We start from the raw sequence: 21,155 nt of genomic DNA on the forward strand, positions 1-21,155 counted from the left end.
TCCTTCTATTTTGAATGACAGCCTTGCCAGATAAATTCTTGGCTGCATACTTTTTCAATTCGGCACGTTGAATATATCTTGCCAGTCTTTTCTGGCCTGCCAAGTTTCTATGGATAGGTCTGCTGTGAACCTGATGTGTCTTCCCTTGTAGGTTAAGGACTTTTTTCCCTTGCTGGTATTTCATAAGTCTTTTCTTGTCTGTGTATTGTGTATATTTGACTATGATATGCCTTGGTGATGGTTGGTTTTTGTTAAATCTAATGGGAGTTCTCTGTGCTTCCTGGATTTTGATGTCTGTGTCCTTCCCTAGATTAGTAAAGTTTTCTGCTACAAATTGCTCACATAAACCTTCTGTCCCTTTTTTCTCTCTCTTCCATCTTCTGGGACTCCTACCTTTCAAATATTAATCCTTTTTAAAAGTCACTAAGTTCTCTAAGTCTTGTATTGTGCTCTTTTGCTTTTGTTTCCCTCTTTTTTTCTGCTTCATTCTCCGTAATCTTGTCTTCTGTGTCGCTGATTTGCTGCTCTGCTTCGTCCATCCTTGCCACCATGGCATCCATATGCATTCGAGATTGCACATTGGTTATAGCATTTTTAATTGTGTCCTGACTAGATTTTACTTCTTTCATCTCCACAGAAAGGGAATCTATGCTTTTTTCAACCCCAGCCAGTATTCTTATTATTGTGGTTCTAAACTCTAGTTCAGACATCTTGCTTATATCTGTGTTGATTAAGCCCCTAGCTGTCATTTCTTTCTGTTCTTCCTTTGGGATGAATTCTTTCATTTTGTCATTTTGGAGGAAGAAAAAAATTAATAAAATAAAAAATTAAAATTAAAAAATTAGAAACAAAACAACCAAATAGAGGAAGCTAGATCATAGTTTGTTCTGCTTGCTGAAAGAAGCTTGATAGAATAGACAAAAAGGGAAAGAAAAGAAAGAAAAGGGAAAAAAAGGTGAGAAAAATTAGAAAATTAAAAGAATTATGTAATAAAATAGAGTAAAATGAAATACAGAAAATTAGGTAGAATAAAAAATTTAAAACAATAAAGTAAAAAAGATTTTATAAAAATGGAAAAAAAAGAAAAAGAAAAGAAGAATAGATTTTTCTCTTTCTGTATCCAGGAGAAGGAAAAGAAAAGAAACAGAAAACCAACAAAACCAAGTTAAACAAAAACAGAAGCAAAAAAAAAAAAAAAAAAAAAAAATTAAATAAATCAACCAGGAAACAGAATGAAACCCAAATGAAGTTATATCCAGTTTTCCCTAGAATTGAAACTATGAAGTCCTCTATAGTCTGTAAACTATGCAGGTGGAGGGACTTGTCCTGGTCTTCCAGGGGTGTGCTTGGAGGGCACAGTTGGGTGGGGCTTGGTGTAGTGGCCCCGTTCCCCACAAGGTGGCACTGCTTAGCTTACTGGGGTGGATCAGTGTGGTGAGTTTATGGGTGCGCGGGAGAGGTGGAAATGGTCTCACCCAGCTCCCTAGTCTCTGTCACAGGAACTTTGCGCTCTCGCCTACCCACGATCAAGCACCCGTCCTTTGTGTCAAGCTTCTGTCCATGTCCAAACTGTCAGCCTGCCAGGCGGCACCTCCCTCCAGAGTTTTATCTCAGATTGGGTTGTGTTTCAAAACCTCACACTTCAGAGACCCCTGTGGCTTAGTCCTGTCCTGACTCCCTGAGGGAGGGTCCGGGGAGCAATGGCCAAGTGCTGGCTTGCCTCTGAAAAGGTTTGTGTGATCGTGCAGTGGCAGAGGTTCAGAGATTTTGGCAAATCACAACACACAGCCGGCACTTGGTTTCACCACACTCTGGTGTCTTTGTCCCAATATGTTTGTCAGCAAACACGGCTGCTCTCCAGGGTCTGCTGGGACCTTTGCCTGTGGGGAGGCTGTATGATCTCTACCAAATGCTCTCCAAACAGGGGAACCACTTCTTCCTATGTGGCACATGGACCCTTCACATCCTGTTGCCTGCTCCTGGGGATTAGTCCTGCTTCCTCACGAGAGCACTTCCAGGCACTGAGCTCTGAAACTTGAGACTCTGCATTTCACGGTTTATAGAATCCTGGTGGTATTGAAACCCTCGCCTTTCTTCCCATCAATAGTTTTGAAGAACAGATTTCTTGTTCATTTCCCCATGAGCATTTTTCACTCTTTCTCTCCAGCTACTATAGGTGAAGCGTTTTTCCTGCACTCTTCCCCTTTCTCTGTCCTCCCTCTCCCCCTTTGTCTGTCCTCTCTCTGCAAAAACAGCTCCCTACCCTCCATGGCTTTTCTCTCCCCAAGAAGTGAGAGTTTTAGAAAGTTGTATGTGTGGTTATATTTGTCTAAGATTCATGCTTTTGTTCATCAAGGAATATTTGTTCAGCATCTTCTATGTGCTAGGCATTATCCTAGGTTTGGGGACGTTAGAAATGGATAAGACAGGTCCCTGTTCTCATGATTGTCATTGGAAGAGGAGGAAAGGCTAGACAGAGTAAATTCAAAGAAAATATAATTTCTGATATTATTGACTGCTGTGAAGAGAATTAAATAGGGTCTTGTGTATTAAGAGCCTAAGTTAGGATGCTTTAGTCTGCACATAACAGAAACTGTACTTAAACTGGTTTAAATAGTAAGGAAATCTCTTCTTTCATAACTGGAAAGTAGGCTGGACACCAGGCATGGTCAGATCTGCAGCTGAAAGATTTCATGAAGGATCTGCTTTCTTCTGTCTCTCTGTCTGCTAGCCTCAGTAAAAATTTTATACCAAGGTTGCTGCCCCTCATGAATGCAAGATGCCTATCAGAGTGAACCCAACATCTCAAGGAAAGAGAGGGATTGCTTTTTCTTTTTTTCTCCCCTTTAGGGTCTAGTAGAACTTTCCCAGAAGTTACTCAAACTAGACCAAAACTGGCAGGGGAATGCAGTTACCATGTTTGCCTCTTATTATTGGTAGAATTGGGGAGTTATGCACCATGACCATCATAGGGAATGACTGGCAGGGGCATCCAGGACAGGTTGCCAGAATGAAAATACCTGTGTGTCAATAGCTTCTTTGTAACCCAGGACTAATGGCAAATACATGATTAGAATAATGATTAGAATATATGTGAACTTGAAAGTAATGGAATAAAATTTATTTATTAAATGTAGCTATAAATTTGTCATTCACTTCTTAAGGTTTCAGCAGAGTAAAGATTCTTTGTTTTTATGTTTTTTTTTTCCAAATATTTTTATATGCTGAACAGTAACTGAAGTTAGAATCATAGGATTTTTGTATTGAAACAGATCTTAGGGTTTGCCGTCTCAACCTATTCACTTTTTAGAACTTTAGAATGGATAAATAAAGTTACCAGTTTGTGCTGGTTTTCTGGAGTCTTAATTAAAGGTCCTTGAGATGGAAATGTTCCTATTCAGAGATATGTCCATAAACTTTTACAATTTGGAGGACTTCATTTTTTTCTCAAAGAAAGTAGAGATGAGGGGCATGTGGGTGGCTCAGCAGATTAAGCATCCCTCTACAGCTCATGTCATGATCTCAGCAGTCCATGGGTTCAAGCCTACATTGGGCTCTGTGCTGACAGCTCAAAACCTGGAGCTTGCTTCAGATTCTGTGTCTCTCTCTCTGTCTCTCTCTCTGCCCCTCCCCCACTCAAGCTCCATCTCTCTGTCTTTCAAAAATAAATAAACAATAAAAAAATCAAAAGAAAAAAGTAGAGATGGTGCAGTGTTCACTAGTGAAGGGCTTAGCTTGGCCTGGGATGTATAGTGGATATTCAATGAATATTGACTGAAATCCTTCATAGCTAGAATACCCATGCTTGAGATTAATTCACATGTTAATTATGTTGAGTAAAGATCCTACATTTTAAATTGTTACACTTTACTTTTTATTTTTTTAGTCATTCATTTATCCAACCAGAATTTATTGGGTATCTACAATAGGTCAGTCATTGTGGGATACAGAGACAAGATGAGAAAGACATCTCACTCTCAGGGAGTTCAAGATCTAGGTGGGGAGAGCTAGGTATAGCATAACAGAGTGCATTTGCAGTAGGTACCCAAGTGTACCCAGGTTGGGAGCCTAACCCAGCCTTGGCTCATTAACAGGTAAGCCTATTTGCAGAGGGTCCAGCTGAATCTTGAAGAATGGAGATTAGCCTGGTAAATGGAAGCATGGGGAGAGAAAGAGAAAACTCAACAAAGGCATTAGAGCAGGATATTGTTCGCTGTATGTGAACTATGGGAAGTTCTTTCCTGATACATTTTAAGGCTAGAAGTGGGAGAGGGAGAGAGGAAGCTGGATAGCTAAGCAGGGATGGGATGTGGAAGGGGCTCACACTCCTGGACTAAGAGCAGCTCATGGCTTTTGAGTGCCATGTTTAGATCTGTGGAGTCCTCCTGGGGGTTGGGAAACAATTAGGAAGTTGCTGTGGTGGTGTTAGCAGGGACCCTGGTGACATAGTGGTGGAAGGGATGAGGGGGGGTGTATTTGATTTGAGATCTCCCTGAGCTTAATTCTGCAGGTTTTAGTGAATGATGGCATGGGTGGGTAAGGAAGAGGGGAGAGTCAAAAGTGACTCTCAGAATTTTAGTGATGATGTCTGTGTGGATATCCACATAGAGCTTCAGAGGTGTACATGATCGAAATACAGAAGCATAACACTCTAATTTGGAGAGAGACTCTGTGAAGTTAAAAACGACACCAGGTAAACTCTGTACAGTATCATTGGATATTTTTTAATTATTCTATTTTATTAAAAAACTTTTTTAATGTTTATTTATTTATGAGAGAGAGACAGAGCATGAGTGGGGAGGGACAGAGAGAGCTGGAAACACAGAATCCAAAGCAGGATCCAGGCTCTGAGCTGTCAGCCCAGAGCCCGACACAGGGCTTGAACCCATGAGCTGTGAGATCATGACCTGAGTCAAAGTCGGATGTTTAACCAACTGAGCCACCCAGGCACCCCTATTTCTTTAATTTTTAAATGTTTATTCATTTATTTTGAGAGAGGGAGGGAGAGAGGGAGGGAGGGGCAGTGAGAGAGGGAAAGAGAATCCCAAGTAGACTCTGCACTGTCAGCATGAAGTCCTACACAGGGTTCAATCCCACAAACCACAAGACCATGACCTGAGCTAAAATCAAGAATTGGACACCTGACTACATTGGATATGTTTTTTTAGTGCCTTGTCAAAAGTAAATGTCACAAACCATACTACTTAAAGGTTTTCTCTATAAACAGCAAAGAGCAGTAACTCAGGTGGTATATAAAAACTAGAATTAGATCTAAATCTACTTTTTAAAAAAAATTTTTTTTTTAACGTTTATTTATTTTTGAGACAGAGAGAGACAGAGCATGAACGGGGGAGGGTCAGAGAGAGAGGGAGACACAGAATCTGAAACAGGCTCCAGGCTCTGAGCTGTCAGCACAGAGCCCGATGCGGGGCTCGAACTCATGGACCGCAAGATCATGACCTGAGCCGAAGTCGGACACCCAACCGACTGAGCCACCCAGGCGCCCCGATCTAAATCTACTTTTACTCTAAATCTAAAGCTTTTACAACTGTCTTTAGTATGTCTTTAGTATTAATTCTCAGTATTTACTGGAATTCTTAAGCTATTAATGCAATCTGTGACAAGCTATTTGTTTTGATACTCTTTCACAGGTTAACATGAAACAAAGATTAAAACATTTCTAAAGCAGCGTATGATAGAGATTGAATTTGTTGGAAGCAGATGCAGTTTTCTGGGGAAAGAATTCATATTAAAAATGATCCTTGGAATGTATGAATTAGCAAAGTATGTCTTCTAGTAATACTTTAGAAATGATGATATTAAAAATTGCTTGGCAGTCATATATATATAAATTAAAGTCAGACGTGTTTGTGTCTAAGCTAAGTCATGCCTAAGTCCTAAGAGGTGAATTCAGTCCTTGAGAACTAAGTGCATGGTTTTATATTCGTGTGGCCCCAGGCCCTGTGGGGTTTTATGCATCGCTTGAGCCTTATAGATGAATTAGGTGTGGCTTTTGTCTAAAGTCCAAGTGAGAATTACCCAAGTGTCTTTACTTTTGGCACCAAAGAACTTCCAGATAATACAAATCCCATCTGTCTACAAGATCCAGGGAGAGTAGGATAGAGGAACGTGCCTTATATGCAGATGAAGAATTATATTTCTGTATTTCTCAGCCCTTCTTTTTTCCTCCCTTTTTTTAGAGGGAAAAACGTGCTTAGGCAGCAGACTCGTAACCCAATCCCTGTTTTCTGCTGTATAGGCATATATACCTCTTTCTCATTAACCAGCTCCCTTCCCTTATAATACAGATGGATGTTTCCTCCCCTGGGAAGTGGCAGGATAGTTTTGAGATATTTTAGCTCTTAGGAAAACAGCTTCTTTCTGAGATCTTGTCAGAAATAATCTCCAGGGAAGCACAGTTAAATGTAGTTTATTTAATGATGCAGTTAAATGTACATCATTATTATTTCTTTCCTCCCAGGGTTTGTGTTTATGAAGGAATTTGGTGTAATTATTGATTCCCATAGGCTTTTCTGATAGCTTATGGTCGCTGGCAGTGTACTGTGTCTAAAAAAGAAATGAACTTTCAAGAAATCCTGAGGCTTAATTATGTTGTTTTTCTAACAGGAGATGCTGGATTAAGGTGAAGGTGAGGGGTGGCAGCATCGTTTTCATGCTTCTTTAATCTTTGAAGCCTCGTGAATTCTAGAACCAAACCTTTTCTTTAAGGTGTCTTATAGCACTCATCATAATTTTTAAACTGCCTCTGTCATTTTTTTTTTCTGCCCTTGTCGTTTTTGATTGAAGTTTCTTTTTCCTCCATTCGAAAGTTTGTGTTTCCCTATGTCTTGGGTCGTTTTCTCTTGTCCACACATGTTTGCTCAAACCTGCTGCTTTCTCTCCCTACATTCCCTTCTCTTTTCTGCTTTCCTGTTTCTTTCCACACGAGAGGATCTTATTTATGATACTTGAATGCTTAATTAGTTCAGTGAGTAAAAGAGAGAGGTTGTATAGCACTTTCTAGCAGGCAGTGACGTAGAAGAATGTCTGGCTTTAGTAATAAATGTTGGTATGGAAATGACTTACCATTTGTGGGCAAAGTTACTGCAGATGACAAACCAGATGAGAACTTGGGCTAGAAGATCCCTATAACAAGCCCTTGCCATTGACTAACTTTTTTATGATCCCTCTTTTGTCTTGTCTTCCCTCAGCATCTTCTGTAATGTGTGTTCTACTTGTTTCCTGCATGAAGGTTGTGTCATCCCCCAGGGCAGAGCCTCTGTGTCCAGGCCACTCATGCCCATGACCAGCACTGCTGTGCTTGTTGAATGAATGCTGCTAGGCCAGTGAGTCCTTTTTAGCAAGTACTGGTTGCTGTTAGCCAAAAGGGGTAACATTGTGACTCTTCTAGTCATGAGTGGAAATCCAAAAAGAAAACAAGATGCTCAGAAGCATGGATCAGAGGCACCTGGGTGCCTCAGTCTGTTGAACTTCTGCCTCTTGATTTTGGTTCAGGTCATGATCCTGGGGTCATGGGATTGAGCCCTGTGTCAGCAGAGCCTGCTTGGGATTCTCTCTTTCTCTCCTTCTGCCCCTCTGCTCCTCTCTCCTCTCTCTCTCTCTCTCTTACAAAAAAAAAAAAAAAAAAAAAGCACGGACCAGAAAAACCATGGAAAGCATCAGATACTGAACTTACAATGTCACAGGTATTATAGTTGGACACGTGGCACATTCAGTGTGGTGATGTGATTTTCAGGTGTAAGTGGGTAATGAAAGTACATATTATGGTTTGCTCAGGTAAGCTTTCAGGGGAGGTGATGAAATGTTGCAGGTCTGCAAGAAGCGGCGGATTGTGTTGCCTCCAAAATACAATGAGTGGCAAGAAAATGGATGAATCTGTCTTGGCATTGGTATTTTCACAGAGTGTCTTGCTGTAGCGTTACTTTCACTCTTTTGTGTTTTAGGTGAGATGAGTGAGAGCCGAGCAAAGAGAGTTCGAATAAAAGAGGTAGATGGCTGGACCCTGAGGATGCTAATTGATTATGTTTACACTGCAGAAATTCAGGTTACAGAAGAAAATGTACAGGTAAGAATAAACACCCCATACCATTTAGCTCTTTGTATATGCCAGATTTTTAAGTGAAAAGAGCATACCCACAGTATACTTTTTGTACCAAAGTAATAGAATTCATTGTTAAAACTGAATTTCCAGGAGACATTTGGAATGATTATATCTTTTGAATAATGTTTCTGATTTCAGTGTCCTTTATAATCTTAAAGTTGTAATCTTTTAGTTCTCTGAGTGATGCTTGTTTGTGAAAATGCTGTCATATTCGTTTGTAACTACTGACTGATGCTGCCTACATTTCTCTGTTCCCTTGAGGTTCAAATCTACAGGGATGTTTTTGACTATCAGCGGTCTTTACTTCTTTTCCTGTTGCAGCATATAAGTGATTCTAGAGCTTAGCTAAAATTTCACATTGCATTTTCTCGCTTTCTGTAAAGAATAAATGTTTTGTAATCTATGATGTAAGTGAATAATACAGGTGCATAAAGCACAGAAAGTGAAGGTCCCTATTTTAAACTGCCCTTCCTTTTTCGCCCACCCCAGCCCACACACATTGATCCACTCTCCTTCCCAGAGGGTAGCTTCTGTTACCTGCTTGGTGTGAATTCTTTCAGACCATTTTTTGTGCAGTTTTATATATACATGCATTCACACACATGCACAGTTTTTCTGAAACTTGCTTTTCTCACTGTACAAAGTATCTTGAAGTTCTTTACACATCAATACATGTGGGTCTAACCCGTTCTTTTGAATGGCATCCCATATGTTAATCAGCATATATGATTTTCCTACCTTTATAAAAATACTGCATTGAATGAACATTTTTATATTTACATCCAAAATGTCATATAATAGACTTCTCAAATGTAATTCGTGGATCAAAAGGTACATGCATGTTTTAATTTTTGACAGGCATGCCAAACTGCCATCTGAAAGTTTATATTTATTTACACTCCTTCCAACAGGTAAAGTGTGTCTTGAGGACAACAGAAAAGAGTTAGGACTATTTCTTTTCTTTTTTTTTTAATCTTTATTTATTTTTGAGAGAGAGAGAGAGAGAGAGAGAGAGAGAGACTGTCGGTGCAAGCGGGGGAGGAACAGAGAGAGGGAGACACAGAATCCGAAGCAGGCTCCAGGCTCCGAGCTGTCAGCACAGAGCCCGATGTGGGCCTTGAACTCACGGACCCTGAGATCATGACCTGAGCCAAAGTTGGAGGCCTAACCGACTGAGCCACCCAGGCGCCCCAAATTAGGACTATTTCTTAAGAAGTGGTCTGTAAATTCTACTTACTCGAATAGGAAAGTCTGAGCTCAGTCTTTTAACGCTTTTGTAATTATTTGAAATAGGACGCAAAATATTTGAATTTAGAGACTGAAATCTTTGGATATGAACTTGCTAAGAATGCTCTTATTAAATCTGAAATATCGGCAGTGGTGAGGCCTTCTGGTGGTCTTTCATGGGTGGCCTCATTTGCCTTTGCTTGGCAATCCAGTTCATGACGGAAGGCATTTGAAAAAACCTTGGTTGATATTCAAGTCATGTATAAAGGTGTGAACCACCTGCTAGGTGAACTTTTGTTTTAACTTGGAGGAAAGTGTTTGGTACATGTCAGGAGGTAACTACCACCATATGATCTCACTCTAATTTTTTCTGTATAGTTCTACTGTCTCCTGGATTCTAGGGCATCATTTTTAACAAGAAGTTATCTTGGTTTTCTTTTTCCTCCCTTTTTAAATTCATTTGAGTGCATGGGCCTTACTGTGCCCTATATCTGACCTTCAACAAATGAATTGCTGATTGGTTTCTTTGATTCACATAATATGTGACATGAGGGAAATTTGCAAAAGATGATTTAGGCCTGAGACAATAGACTGTGTGAATTCAGCACTGAATGCTGTTTGTAGTAGTTCTTGCAGTGGAGACATGGGCCTATGCGGAACTGGGAGAACGCCTCGACTCTCGTGTTTCTTTTAATAACTATCACGTTCCAGTCCTGAAATATTAGTCATCGCAGCCTTTCAGAAAACCTCTTGCCATGCTGATTTGCCTTTTGTATATGTGTTCAGCTCCTACAGGAATACGTTCAAAGAGGTGTATTTGGCAGACTTGTTAAATGCTTAATATTCATGTAGTTTTTATTTTGAGGGGAAGGGGGAAGAGAACATAGGGGTACCTTAGTGTGCAAAGCCTTATTTTTGTCCATCGAAAAATACTTATTTTAGAAAAGGCAGTTTGGAAATAAAATTGATTAAAACAAGTTGCCTTTTCCGTAATTTTTCGGTGAAATACAAAGTAAGAGTTTACCTATCAAGATACACCAAACTGCTGTCTCCACTGTTTTTTGTATTTTTGCCTGTCTGTACTTTGTTAGATCTTTCTTATAAGTGCCGTTCACCTTAGGGAAAGGAGTGTTAGGGTGGAGGTATCTGGTGTTCTTATTAATGTTAAGCTAAAGTTTAAAGTGGCGCCAGCTGGACGCCCACCCTGACCCTATCTCTTTTGAGAGAACTGACTGTGGGGATAGAACTTCCTGTAATTCAAAAATTTGTTGTTGTAGGTATATTTTCTCATTACACCTAGAATCAAATCTCTTGTCAGGTCACCTCTCTTTTACCATGTTTCTGTTTTAGTAATAATAAAATACAATTTTAGGATAGCAGGTATCTTAGCCTTTTACTTTGGGATTGCATGTTTTGATGTAGAATCATAGTGCCATAGAGTGTTGGGGTCCAGCTGTCTTAGTTAGTGACCGAATAGGACCATAACCCTGGTTCTCCTGATTCCTAGTTTAGGGTTCCTTCTGTGAGTCTCCTATTACACAAATTTAAAAAATATATAACAGCTATTTGAAGTAAAGGTTGTTAACTTTGAGTCAGAATGAGGAATGGATTAATTTGAAGCATTAACTCCAAAAACAGTATAATCATTAGTGTTATATAAGTAATAGGACTTTAATTCTTGGCTGTTTATGATTTCCCTGATTTTTTGCTGTTGCTGTTGGGTTTTTTTTGGTTAGGTTTTTTAACTTTGGCTTTGAGTTTAGATATTTGCTTTAATTTATGGCAAGGTTGGGGAATAATTTGAGCCAAATGAATTTGTGTATTTTTTTAAAGGAGAAATAAAAGGAGGATATATATCTTACCATGACCATGCTTTTAATTGAACATTTTTTTTGTTGCTGCTACTGAGTAATTTAGATTTAACTTGTGTCTAGAGTTTCCAGTCAAATTTTATAAACTATACATCTGGGAACAGAGAAAATAAAGCCAAGGGCTATTATGAAGTAGTTTTTTAAATTTGGGGCTTATCGTGGATTCCTTTGAGAGTCTGATGAAAAACTATGGACCTTTTCCCAAGTAAAGTACATATAACCATTTATACGCAGAGTTTTGCATATACGCATATACTTTTAGAGAATTCATGTACTTTGTCTTTCTCCCTCCCTCACTCTCCCACTCTTAGGAATACTTGGAAAAAATAATATATATATATATAAAATATAAAAATAAAATATAAAATAATAAATATATAAATATATACATTTATATGAATGAAAGGCTTTTGCGTGAGTTTATTTTCAACTATGTGCTAGGTATTTTCCATAAATCTCATTTGATATTCATCACCTTTTTAGGTAGGTTTTACTCCATTTTGCAATTAAGGAAGCTAAAGAAGGTTAAGTGATTAGTTCATTATCATACAGCAACTGTTAAGTTGTCATGAACTAATAGTTGCTTAGAGAGTTTATAAATAAAAGTACCTTTTAACTCTTCTTCATTCTATGCGTTGGTCAGCATTTTTGGAGACTTCTAAAGCAACTTGAATTTTTAAAAGCCTTTACTTCATTGCTAAATTTGTGGTTTTATATACATTTTGACTTCTCAGCTTTTGGGTATTTGTTTTGGCTTGCTAAAAGTAGCTAAGAATCTTTTTCACTTGATGTAAGTGTGAAAAACAAAGGTACGGATGTTAATAGGCAGTGCCAATGTAAATAAATTCTTATTCCCGAATTAATATTATCAGTGTTCATCTACAAGTTCTGCCTGCATTAGAACTTTTGTCATTTAAGAAGAACTTAAGCATCTCATAATTGTGAATGGATAGGTTTTAAACAGTTCAGGAAACTTCTATGTTTTGCATGAATTGAAATTGAAATAGAAAATCCAATCCTTTTAGAAAAGGAACAGAATTTAAATGAGAGTTTTTCAAGAGACATTTAAAATTAGTTTTTGGCGACAAACACACCAAAGTATTTTACACAATCTCAGTACAGTAGAAAATTCGACATAGTGTGTCCATTTTGCTGGTGGTGTAGGGCAGGTTTTTTTTGTTTGTTTCAGACTAGAAGTGCTGACAGAATGTTGTTCTATAGCGTTTTACCAGCCGGTCCTAAAAAGAAGACCTCGCAGAGAGGGGCATTCACAGTAGGAGACCTGTTGATGTGGTTGACTGCTTGATCAACAAAATATTGTTAAAGTGGAGAAATCATCAAACAAGGATACATGTATACCCCAGATATTTTAACCTAAAATATGCAACTGTACAATCGTATGGCAATCTTTTGTTGTAAAACTTAGTATGGTCAGCTGCTTAGAGAGCCATATGTGTTTTTACACATATGACATCATAATGATGGATCAACTCTAATTTTACAGTTTTTAAAAAAGTTCAGCAAGAGGTCAGACACTTGAAATCTCAGTGCAAAGTCATCTTTCAGTTACACAATTTCTCTTTCCTTCCCCCATGTATAATTTGAGAAGCCTTTTTTTTTTTTTTTTTGCAGTAACATGTTGATCAAGTCATTCTAAAGCAGTCAACTTAGTTTTTGTAGAAACAGCTCTCCTTTTACACTTACAGTTCATTGGATTATTTGTGTTTATTTAAATTATGTAATATCATGGGGAGTCTAGGTGGCTCAGTCTGTTAAGTGTCAGAGTTTGGCTCAGGTCATGATCTCATGGCTCATGGGTTCGAGCCCAGCATCGGGTTCTGTGCTGTCAGCTCAAGCCTGGAGCCTGCTTCAGATACTGTGTCTTCTTTCTCTGTCCCTCTCCTGCTTGGCGCTCCGTCTCTATTGGTCTCTCAAAAATAAACATTAAAAAAATGATTTCTTCTGACAGAGACTGTAACTATACACTTGGTTATGTTTTAACCTTAATTATAGTCACATTCCAGATCTGCTTTTTAGTTCTCTTGATTGAATGACCACTTTCCATTCTTAGCCACACAATTAGAAGTTGCCTAAGTACCAAAGCAGTTCAGTAGAATGCTTATCTTGAGATGAACAAAACATCTATTGAGCAGTTTTGTAAGTGTTTTTAGTTTAATAAATCATTAAAATTAAGTATATAATACTACATATTCAAATTATTACTGAATAACTCAGAAAATAATATGCAGCCCCCTTGGACTTGCTCCCTGCTAGAAAACTTTCATGTGCTAGTGGACTCTGGCTAATTATTGTATGAGAATTCAGAGTTCAAATCTTGAATTTAACCACTGACTTCAGGAATGGCCTTGAGGAAAACATTAACCTTTCTGCTTTTCAGCTATTATAAATAAGGCTGATACTACTTTGACATCTCACAGAAATGCTATAAAATATACCAGTTAAAGCTTATAAAAATATTGAAGTGCTCTATAAATGTTGAGCAGAAATAAGAAATGAGGCAGCAATAAAAAGTCTTGAGACCACGAGGAAGAAGAACCCACTGAGATTGTTTGGGATCATTGGGTTAAAGAAAATGGCTCGTGTAACCTTACCCTCATTTTTTATATTCTGAATCAGGAAATATATTTGTGACCAAAAAAAAAAAAAAAAAAATCTTAATTTGCTATAGATTTCTCTCCACCCGACAAGACTTGTTTATTTGGTTAGTGTGGAGGCAGCACTCTGGGGTGATTGCAGTATAATTTGTAACACCCTTTTTTATTGGTTTGACATGCAGTGGCTCAAAGAAAAGTGATATTTTTCCTAGCAGAGTTTATGGAAGCCTTATTGTTTTTTCCACCCATGTTCTCTTTTTCTTATGAGATAGAAAGGAAGTTCTTTGCGACTAAAAGAGTTTGGCAGATGATGTGCTTAGAAAACACATGTTAAAAGGTAAAAAACAAAACAAAACAAACCCCCCCCCCAAAAAAAAAAAAACCCAAACATAAAAATGTATTGAATCAAACTTTGAGGATTAGTGGTTGTTTATGGGATAACAATGGGAAATCCTATCACTGAAATGAATTTGTCTGACATCCTAATACCCAGAAAACTCTTAACCTAGTATTTTATCACTTTACCAGAATAGTGATAATTTTACTTTATTATTATCCAGAGGCCCCAAGTGGTGAATTTCTTTTATATTAATAATTACTGTAGGGGCATCTGGGTGGCACAGTAGGTTAAGCATCTGACTCCTGATTTCTGCTCAGGTCATGATCTCACAGTTCGTGAGATCAACCCCTTTTTGGGCTCTGGGTTGACAGTGTGGAGCCTGCTTGGACTTCTTTTTCCTTCTCTCTGCCTTCAACTTGCTCATGTATGTGCGCTCTCTCTCTCTCTCTCTCTGTCTCTTTCTCTCAAAATAAAATAAACTTAAAAAAATAATTACGAGACAATTTAAATTTATTTACAATTGAATTTTGATGTTAATTGTACTTTATTATATTTTAAGTCTGAACTTGGTAATCCTTATAATTTTAATGAAAATGCTTGACCAGCTAGAATATCTGTTCTTCAGTCATGCCAGCTAAATTATGTTTTACTCTGTACAAGTTAAGAGTATAGAATAAATGAAAGCTTATTATTTAAAATTTAGTATAGAAGAAGCCATTGGAGTTCAGCTAGTTTGAGAAAAATCTAGAAGCTTTATCATAAGAACATGTTATAAAACTAGATAGACATCAAACTTAAAATGTTTTTTAAGTATTTGTTGAGAGAAAAGCTACGTACTCCAGAAATATTAATAATTAAGGTACTTGTGGTTTTATGTTATTGAAATATATAATCTTTGAAGATGTCCATGGTTGAATCATCTTGTGAGTCATATTTTAATTAGCTTCATGGGGTGTATAGGAAGAATTTATCTTGATGAGCAAAAAATGACTCCATCCTGTTTATGACCTAGCATCTTATAGCAGTGTTCTAATTTGAGCAGGGGAAAAAAGTTAGAAAAGTTAGATATATATCAAAGTCCTTATTAGGTGGATTTTTTTCTTGATCTTTGACCTTTATATCACGTTGTTTAGGTTTGGAGCCTGCATTGAGCATAGTACATCTGTGCCAGGTTGTTGCCAGTGTTCAGGGTCCCTTTCTTCAAACCATTTTAGGTGGTGAGAGCCTAGAGTGGTTGAATTATCTATGGTTCTGGCATATTTGGTTTGAAATAAGCCAAAGGTTTTGTAAATCCTAGCATTATTGACATACAGCTTTAAAAAGTACTACCTTTTGGACCTCGAAGTCTTAATTCCAATGTCACATTAGAATTAATATGCTTCTGATCATCTGGTGTACATGTGTACATGTGTCTTTTCCCAGGATATGTAATTTATGAAAACTTTATTTTTTTGTGAAAATAGAAGATAGCTGTATCACTAACATGTATTCAAAAGCTATTGTTTTAAATTAACTTTACAAATACTAGTATAGAGATTTGGTCATGTAAATACATTTTAATATGTTTTTATTTTCTTATTTGGGATTCTAGCAGAGAGGATTATTATTTTCCATTTAAAAATTTTGTTTCATAATTTATAAATGCCTTTCACTGACTTCTGGTTAATCTTTGTGTGGGCTTAAAGCACTCATTTTTTTTTTTTCCTAGTGGGCTATTGTTCGTACATCATGCATCTTAACTGTTCAGTTTGCTAAGTTTTAGCAAATGCATACACCCAAATCAGGATATTAAACCTTTGTAATTTCAAGCTTCTTTCTAATAAATTTCTTACCCCTGACTCCAGGCAACCATTGATAAGATTTCTAAGTTTTGCCTGTTATTGAACTTAATATAAATAGAATCACACAGAATGTATTCTTTTGAGGCTGACTTCTTTGGCACAACATAATACTTGTGAGATTTATCTGTGTTGCTGCAAGTTTCAGTAGTTAGTTCCTTTTTATAAATACTGAGTGTTCCATTGTATGGGTTTATTGCGGTTTGGGGGGGGTGATAATGGACCTGTATTTAACGTTTTGGATTGTCTTGGAGCGCTTGGGTGGCTCAGTCAGTGGAGCGTCTGACTTCAGCTCAGGTCATGATCTCGTGTTCTGTGGGTTCAAGCCCCACATAGGGCTCCGTGCTGACAGCTCAGAGCCTGGAGCCTGCTTTGGATCCTGTGTCTCCCTCTCTCTGGGCCCCTCCCCTGCTCACTCGCATGCGTGCACTCTCTCTTTCTCTCTCAAAAATAAATAAACATTAAAAAAATTAAATTTTTGGGCTGTTATGAATAGGATTTAAGGCACTTTGATAAAGAACGTTGAGAAATACATAGTCTATAATTAAGCTGTAGTTAGGGTCAGGGAGAGGCTAATCAGATAGATAAAGTTATTAAATTGTCTATTAAATGTGATTTTTTTTTTGCTTGACATGTGCTTTCTTATCATATATTTTCTCACTTTTTATTCTCCAGCAATAATTTTATCCTGTGATCTCTCTTTCATGTCAAGCCTAGGCTTTGACAGTTTGGGAGATGATAGTATATGAATATTGATTACAGACATGGTTGGAAAGAGAGAATATAAAATAATTTTTGGTGAAAAATGACATGCAACAGAAAAAGTCATTTGTCTAAAGAGGAAGAGTGTGTTATGGATGTGCGTGTTTGTGTGCATACATGCATGGGTGTCTATGTGGTTTAAGTGTTATATTTGTGAAAACAAACAAACAAAAATCTTCAAAAAGTATTATCAGTCTCTTTGTTCTTAAAAAAATTCCACTGGAATAGACTTGTTAATCTGCAGGGGTGGAGAGGCTCTGAATAATAGAAATCAATTTAGAAAGAAGATGGAAAAGGAGCGGGCAAAGACAGAAAGGTGAGAGGGAGAGGGGAAGAGGGGAAAGACCAAGAGGGAGGAGAGGAAGAGGGAGTTGTGTATAATAAAGCAACATAGTACCCTGGAGAGTGATTTGGATTACTTTCCCTGGTCTAAGGAATGACTGCCACAGAAAGACAGTGAAGATAACTTATTGGGACAGTTTGGCATTTCTCATGCACAGTTGTAAATACATCCATGCAGCACCTTTGAAAAGCCGGAAGTGTCACTAGTCCCTCGTACTAAGACTCATCACCTTTATTGATAACATTGGCCCCTTAAACTTGCTTGCTTTTATTTGTTTCTTTAAAAAATATTTTTGAAGCCTGCTGACGGGACTTTTTGGTCCCTGTGTTCTTCTTTAGACAGTGCATTGATGCCTCAGTCTCACCACCAGTTTAAATTCTGTTTTTGGAAGGTGGATGTGGAATCACTGACAGTCTGTTGGTCTGTTCTTTGGTTATTCATGAAATTCTGAGGTTGTGGAAAGGAAGAATCCTGGAGAATCCAGGGGAGATACAGGGGAAATTTTGATCTATAATAGGAGTAAAATGCATGATCAGTTAGTCAAGAGACTAGTACTCATGTTTTTTTATTTGTAGTGATTTTGGAGAGGAAGGACTAAAGGAGAGGAAATTAAAGTGGATTAATTCTGATAAATGGTAGTGGAAATAGAATAAAATATTCATTGAGGAAGAAGGGGCTGCCTACCTCCCCTGTTCCAGCCACTTTGCTAAAGTACTAATCTCATTTAGTTTTTACAACATCTTGGATACAGAATTGTTTTTTACAGCTTAGAGAATTGCAGCTCAGAAGGGTTAAGTGGTTTTCTTGGCTCACACAGCTAGCACTCAAGACCAGAGTTCTCTGCCTCTTGAGCCTGTGGTATGGTTTTCATTCTCCATTCTTTTCATGCTAACTCTATTCTGCCCCTGAGGCTTTATAGGAATTTAGTGACAGATGGGGATTAAAATCTATAGCTCTTGAGTCCTCCAGTGCCTCTAGACTTTATTTTTATTAAAAAAAATTTTTGTTTGTGTATTTATTTATTTTGAGGGAGAGAGAGAAAGCAAAAGAACAAGGGAGGGGCAGAGAGAGAGGGAGAGAGAGAATCCCAGGCAGGCTCTGCGCTATCAGCACAGAGCCCGATGCAGGACTCAAACTCACGAACTGTGAGAGCACAACCTGAGCCAAAAACAAGAGTTAGATGCTTAACCGACCAAGTCACCCACGTGCCCCTAGACTGTAGACTTTGAGATCCAAAGACCACTTTGAAGGGCTGGAGTGCTGGGATGATGGAAATTACACATGCCCTTACTAAATGGAAGCACTACCTATTAGAATCCAAGCTTTAGGATGGCTGGTATATTTGTACATTCTGTTCACTGCCATTGCCCTAGAACCTACACTAGTGATTAGACCCTAGACTATGTGTTCAATAAGTATTTCTTAGGTGAGTAATCAGGAACTGCCCATAGGATAGGCATGTTTGATGAATAGAAGTTGAGCCCGGCAGGAGGTCCTTGCAGAACAAGAGGAGAAGGGAGCCTGGGAACAAGGCTTTATTTTCTGGGCTGGCACCCAGGGGCAGCATTTCAGCCTCCAGGAGAACTGCTCCATGCACAGTGAAGTAGGGCCACATTGCTGATGCCCACTAGGAGAGGGTCCTGGTTACAGGAAGGTGAGCTGGGACTTTGTCCAGGAAACAAAGCATCAAAGTACCCAGTGTCACATTAGCACTGACATGAAGTCGACCAGGTTGTGCTGCTTGTTAGTTAGAGCCCCCACGTTCTCTCTGATTAGAGACAGGATTGGATCCAGATCCAGTGCTGCCAGCTATAGAACTGACAGATGCGAGGGCAGGGAGCCAATCTGTTGTTAAAAAGACCAGTGCGCCACTGTCTCTACGTCCATTATGTGTTAGAAAAAATAAGTCGTGTGGAAATGTTCTGTTGTTTGTTTTTTCTCTGTCAACGTTGTTTTGCTAATCAAGTTCCTTGACATCAAAGGAACTTGATGTCTATTAAGTTTTTCTAATATGAGTATAGGTTAGAGCAGTGTGTCAATCCAATTTTATAATATTGTATGTTATTGCAAATATTTTAGAAATATTAGTTTTTTAAAACCATTAGTCTTCATTGTCATTGATTATAATGTTTCATCATGTGGTTTAACATAATGCACTTAATTGTTGCCATATTGTTAAATCCATAGTTGTTTCTGGTTTTTCCCCCAGGAACTCTTATAAATAATGCTAAAGTAAAATTTATGGATTTAGTCTGTTCCAATTTTTGAACTATTTTCTCAGGGTAGATTTTTAGGAACGTACTTCCAGCATCAAATGCTTTAAACTTTTATATTTTTTGGTACCTTTGATGAATACTGCCTATTTCCTTTCTTTAAAAAATTTTTTTAAATGTTTATTTGTATTTGAGAGAGAGAGAGAGAGAGAGAGAGAGAGAGAGAGAGAGAGAAGCAGTGCACAAGTGGGAGAGGGGCAGAAAGAGACCGAGACAAAATCGGAAGCAGGTTCCAGGCTCTGAGCTGTTAGCACAGAGCCTGACATGGGGCTTGAACCCACAGGCCGTGAGTTTATGACCTGAGCTGAAGGCGGACACTCAACTGACTGAGCCACCTAGGCGCCCCTTGTCTATTTCTCTTCTAAGAGAGTTGACTAGTTTACAGTGAAGGCAAAAATGTGATAGGGGCCAAGGCTTACCGTACCTTGACCTGAATATATGTTGTTAAAAGTAGCAATAGTTACAAAATGAGGTCTCATTATTTTAATTTATATTTACTTAATAACTAGTGGGATATCAAACATATTTCCCGTTTTCTTTTTTAAAAATATTTATTTTGGGGAGAGCACAAGCGGGGGAGGGGCAAAGACTGGGGAACAGAGGATCCAAAGTGGACTCTGTGCTGACAGCAGCGAGCCCAGTGTGGAGCTCAAACTCACGAACTGCAAGATCATGACCTGAGCTGTAGTCGGATGTTCATCCAACTGAGCCACCCACGTAGGTGCCCCTGTATTTCCCTTTTTCACATGCTGTGTTTGTTCTTTTCCAAAGTGTCCTGGATTGTATCTTTTACTTTGGGGATATTTGCTCAAAAAAGAAAGCAACCCTATGCTCTTTGGAAATGATCTGTCATAGAACATCATCTTGTGAGGGAGAAAGGAAATCCTGGCATTCTCTTGTCATGGGATTGGATGTTGGATTCAATTTGAGAAGCAATGCCTTGAATTGGAGCTAATGCTCTACTCTACCATGTGTCAGGCACTGTGTTGAATGGTAGGCCATCTTATTTAATTTTTTTCAACAACTCTACAAGGTAGGTGCTGTCTTTGTTATACATTTGAGCCACTGTTGAATAAGTTAGAAATTTTAGAGAAAACTTAGGTTAAAAAGAATGGAAAAAGCAGTTGTTAAAAGGGAAGTATAGGATAGGTGGTTTTCAGCCTGTGGGAAAGCCACATTGCCCATATATTCCCTCTTTCCATACTTCTTTTGCCTTTTCGCTTCATTTATTATACCATTGGAAATGACCTCAGTTACAGATGTATTCTGCTTAAGAGTTAGCATCTCTTGAAACATTAAATATCCCTGGAAGGGATTTGTCCTGGAAGGTGATGCATTATTAGCAATTAGTATGAATTAATAATAAGACGGCTTTCATTTTGACTCTGCTGGCAGTAGCTATCCCGAGGGATGGAGCTTGGGGTGTGGGGTGTTGGGAGGAGAGAGGTGAGGTCAGTATAGTTACGGGATGAAACACTTAGCAGTCAGGAAAGACAGATCTGTGTGGAGAACCATAGCTGGGTGCACAGAGCAGAGGCTGACTCCTGGTGGCCAAGGTTTAGGGCTTTGAGTTGTAAAAGTGTGAATGAGGTGGCAGGATGTCAAGGGCGCACACTTCCTATTTCAAAATTCTGCCCCCAGCCAGGCCTGCACCCCAGAAAGAGGAAGGAAACTTTCTTTCTCCTTCTTTCCTGCACCCAGTGCCCCATAGGGTCACAGCAGTCAAGTAGTAATATTATATTCTTTGATATTGTGATTTATAAC

General features: G+C 38.4%; 1 protein-coding gene across 4 annotated transcripts in view; it reads left to right on the forward strand.

The window, feature by feature from the left end:
- Window positions 1-21,155, forward strand: part of KLHL2 (kelch like family member 2) — a 116,282-nt gene that overhangs the window by 40,385 nt on the left and 54,742 nt on the right. For 3 of the 4 annotated variants that reach the window (XM_049631287.1, XM_049631289.1, XM_049631288.1), the window contains exon 4: window positions 7,965-8,086. The exons of the other annotated variant lie outside the window; for it this stretch is intronic. In XM_049631287.1, coding sequence (XP_049487244.1) covers window positions 7,965-8,086 — 122 coding nt within the window. The remainder of the gene's footprint in view (window positions 1-7,964; window positions 8,087-21,155) is intronic. 4 annotated transcript variants of the gene reach the window in all.

This window comes from Panthera uncia, chromosome B1 (genome assembly GCF_023721935.1).
Source record: "Panthera uncia isolate 11264 chromosome B1, Puncia_PCG_1.0, whole genome shotgun sequence".
NCBI classification, from domain to species: domain Eukaryota; kingdom Metazoa; phylum Chordata; class Mammalia; order Carnivora; family Felidae; genus Panthera; species Panthera uncia.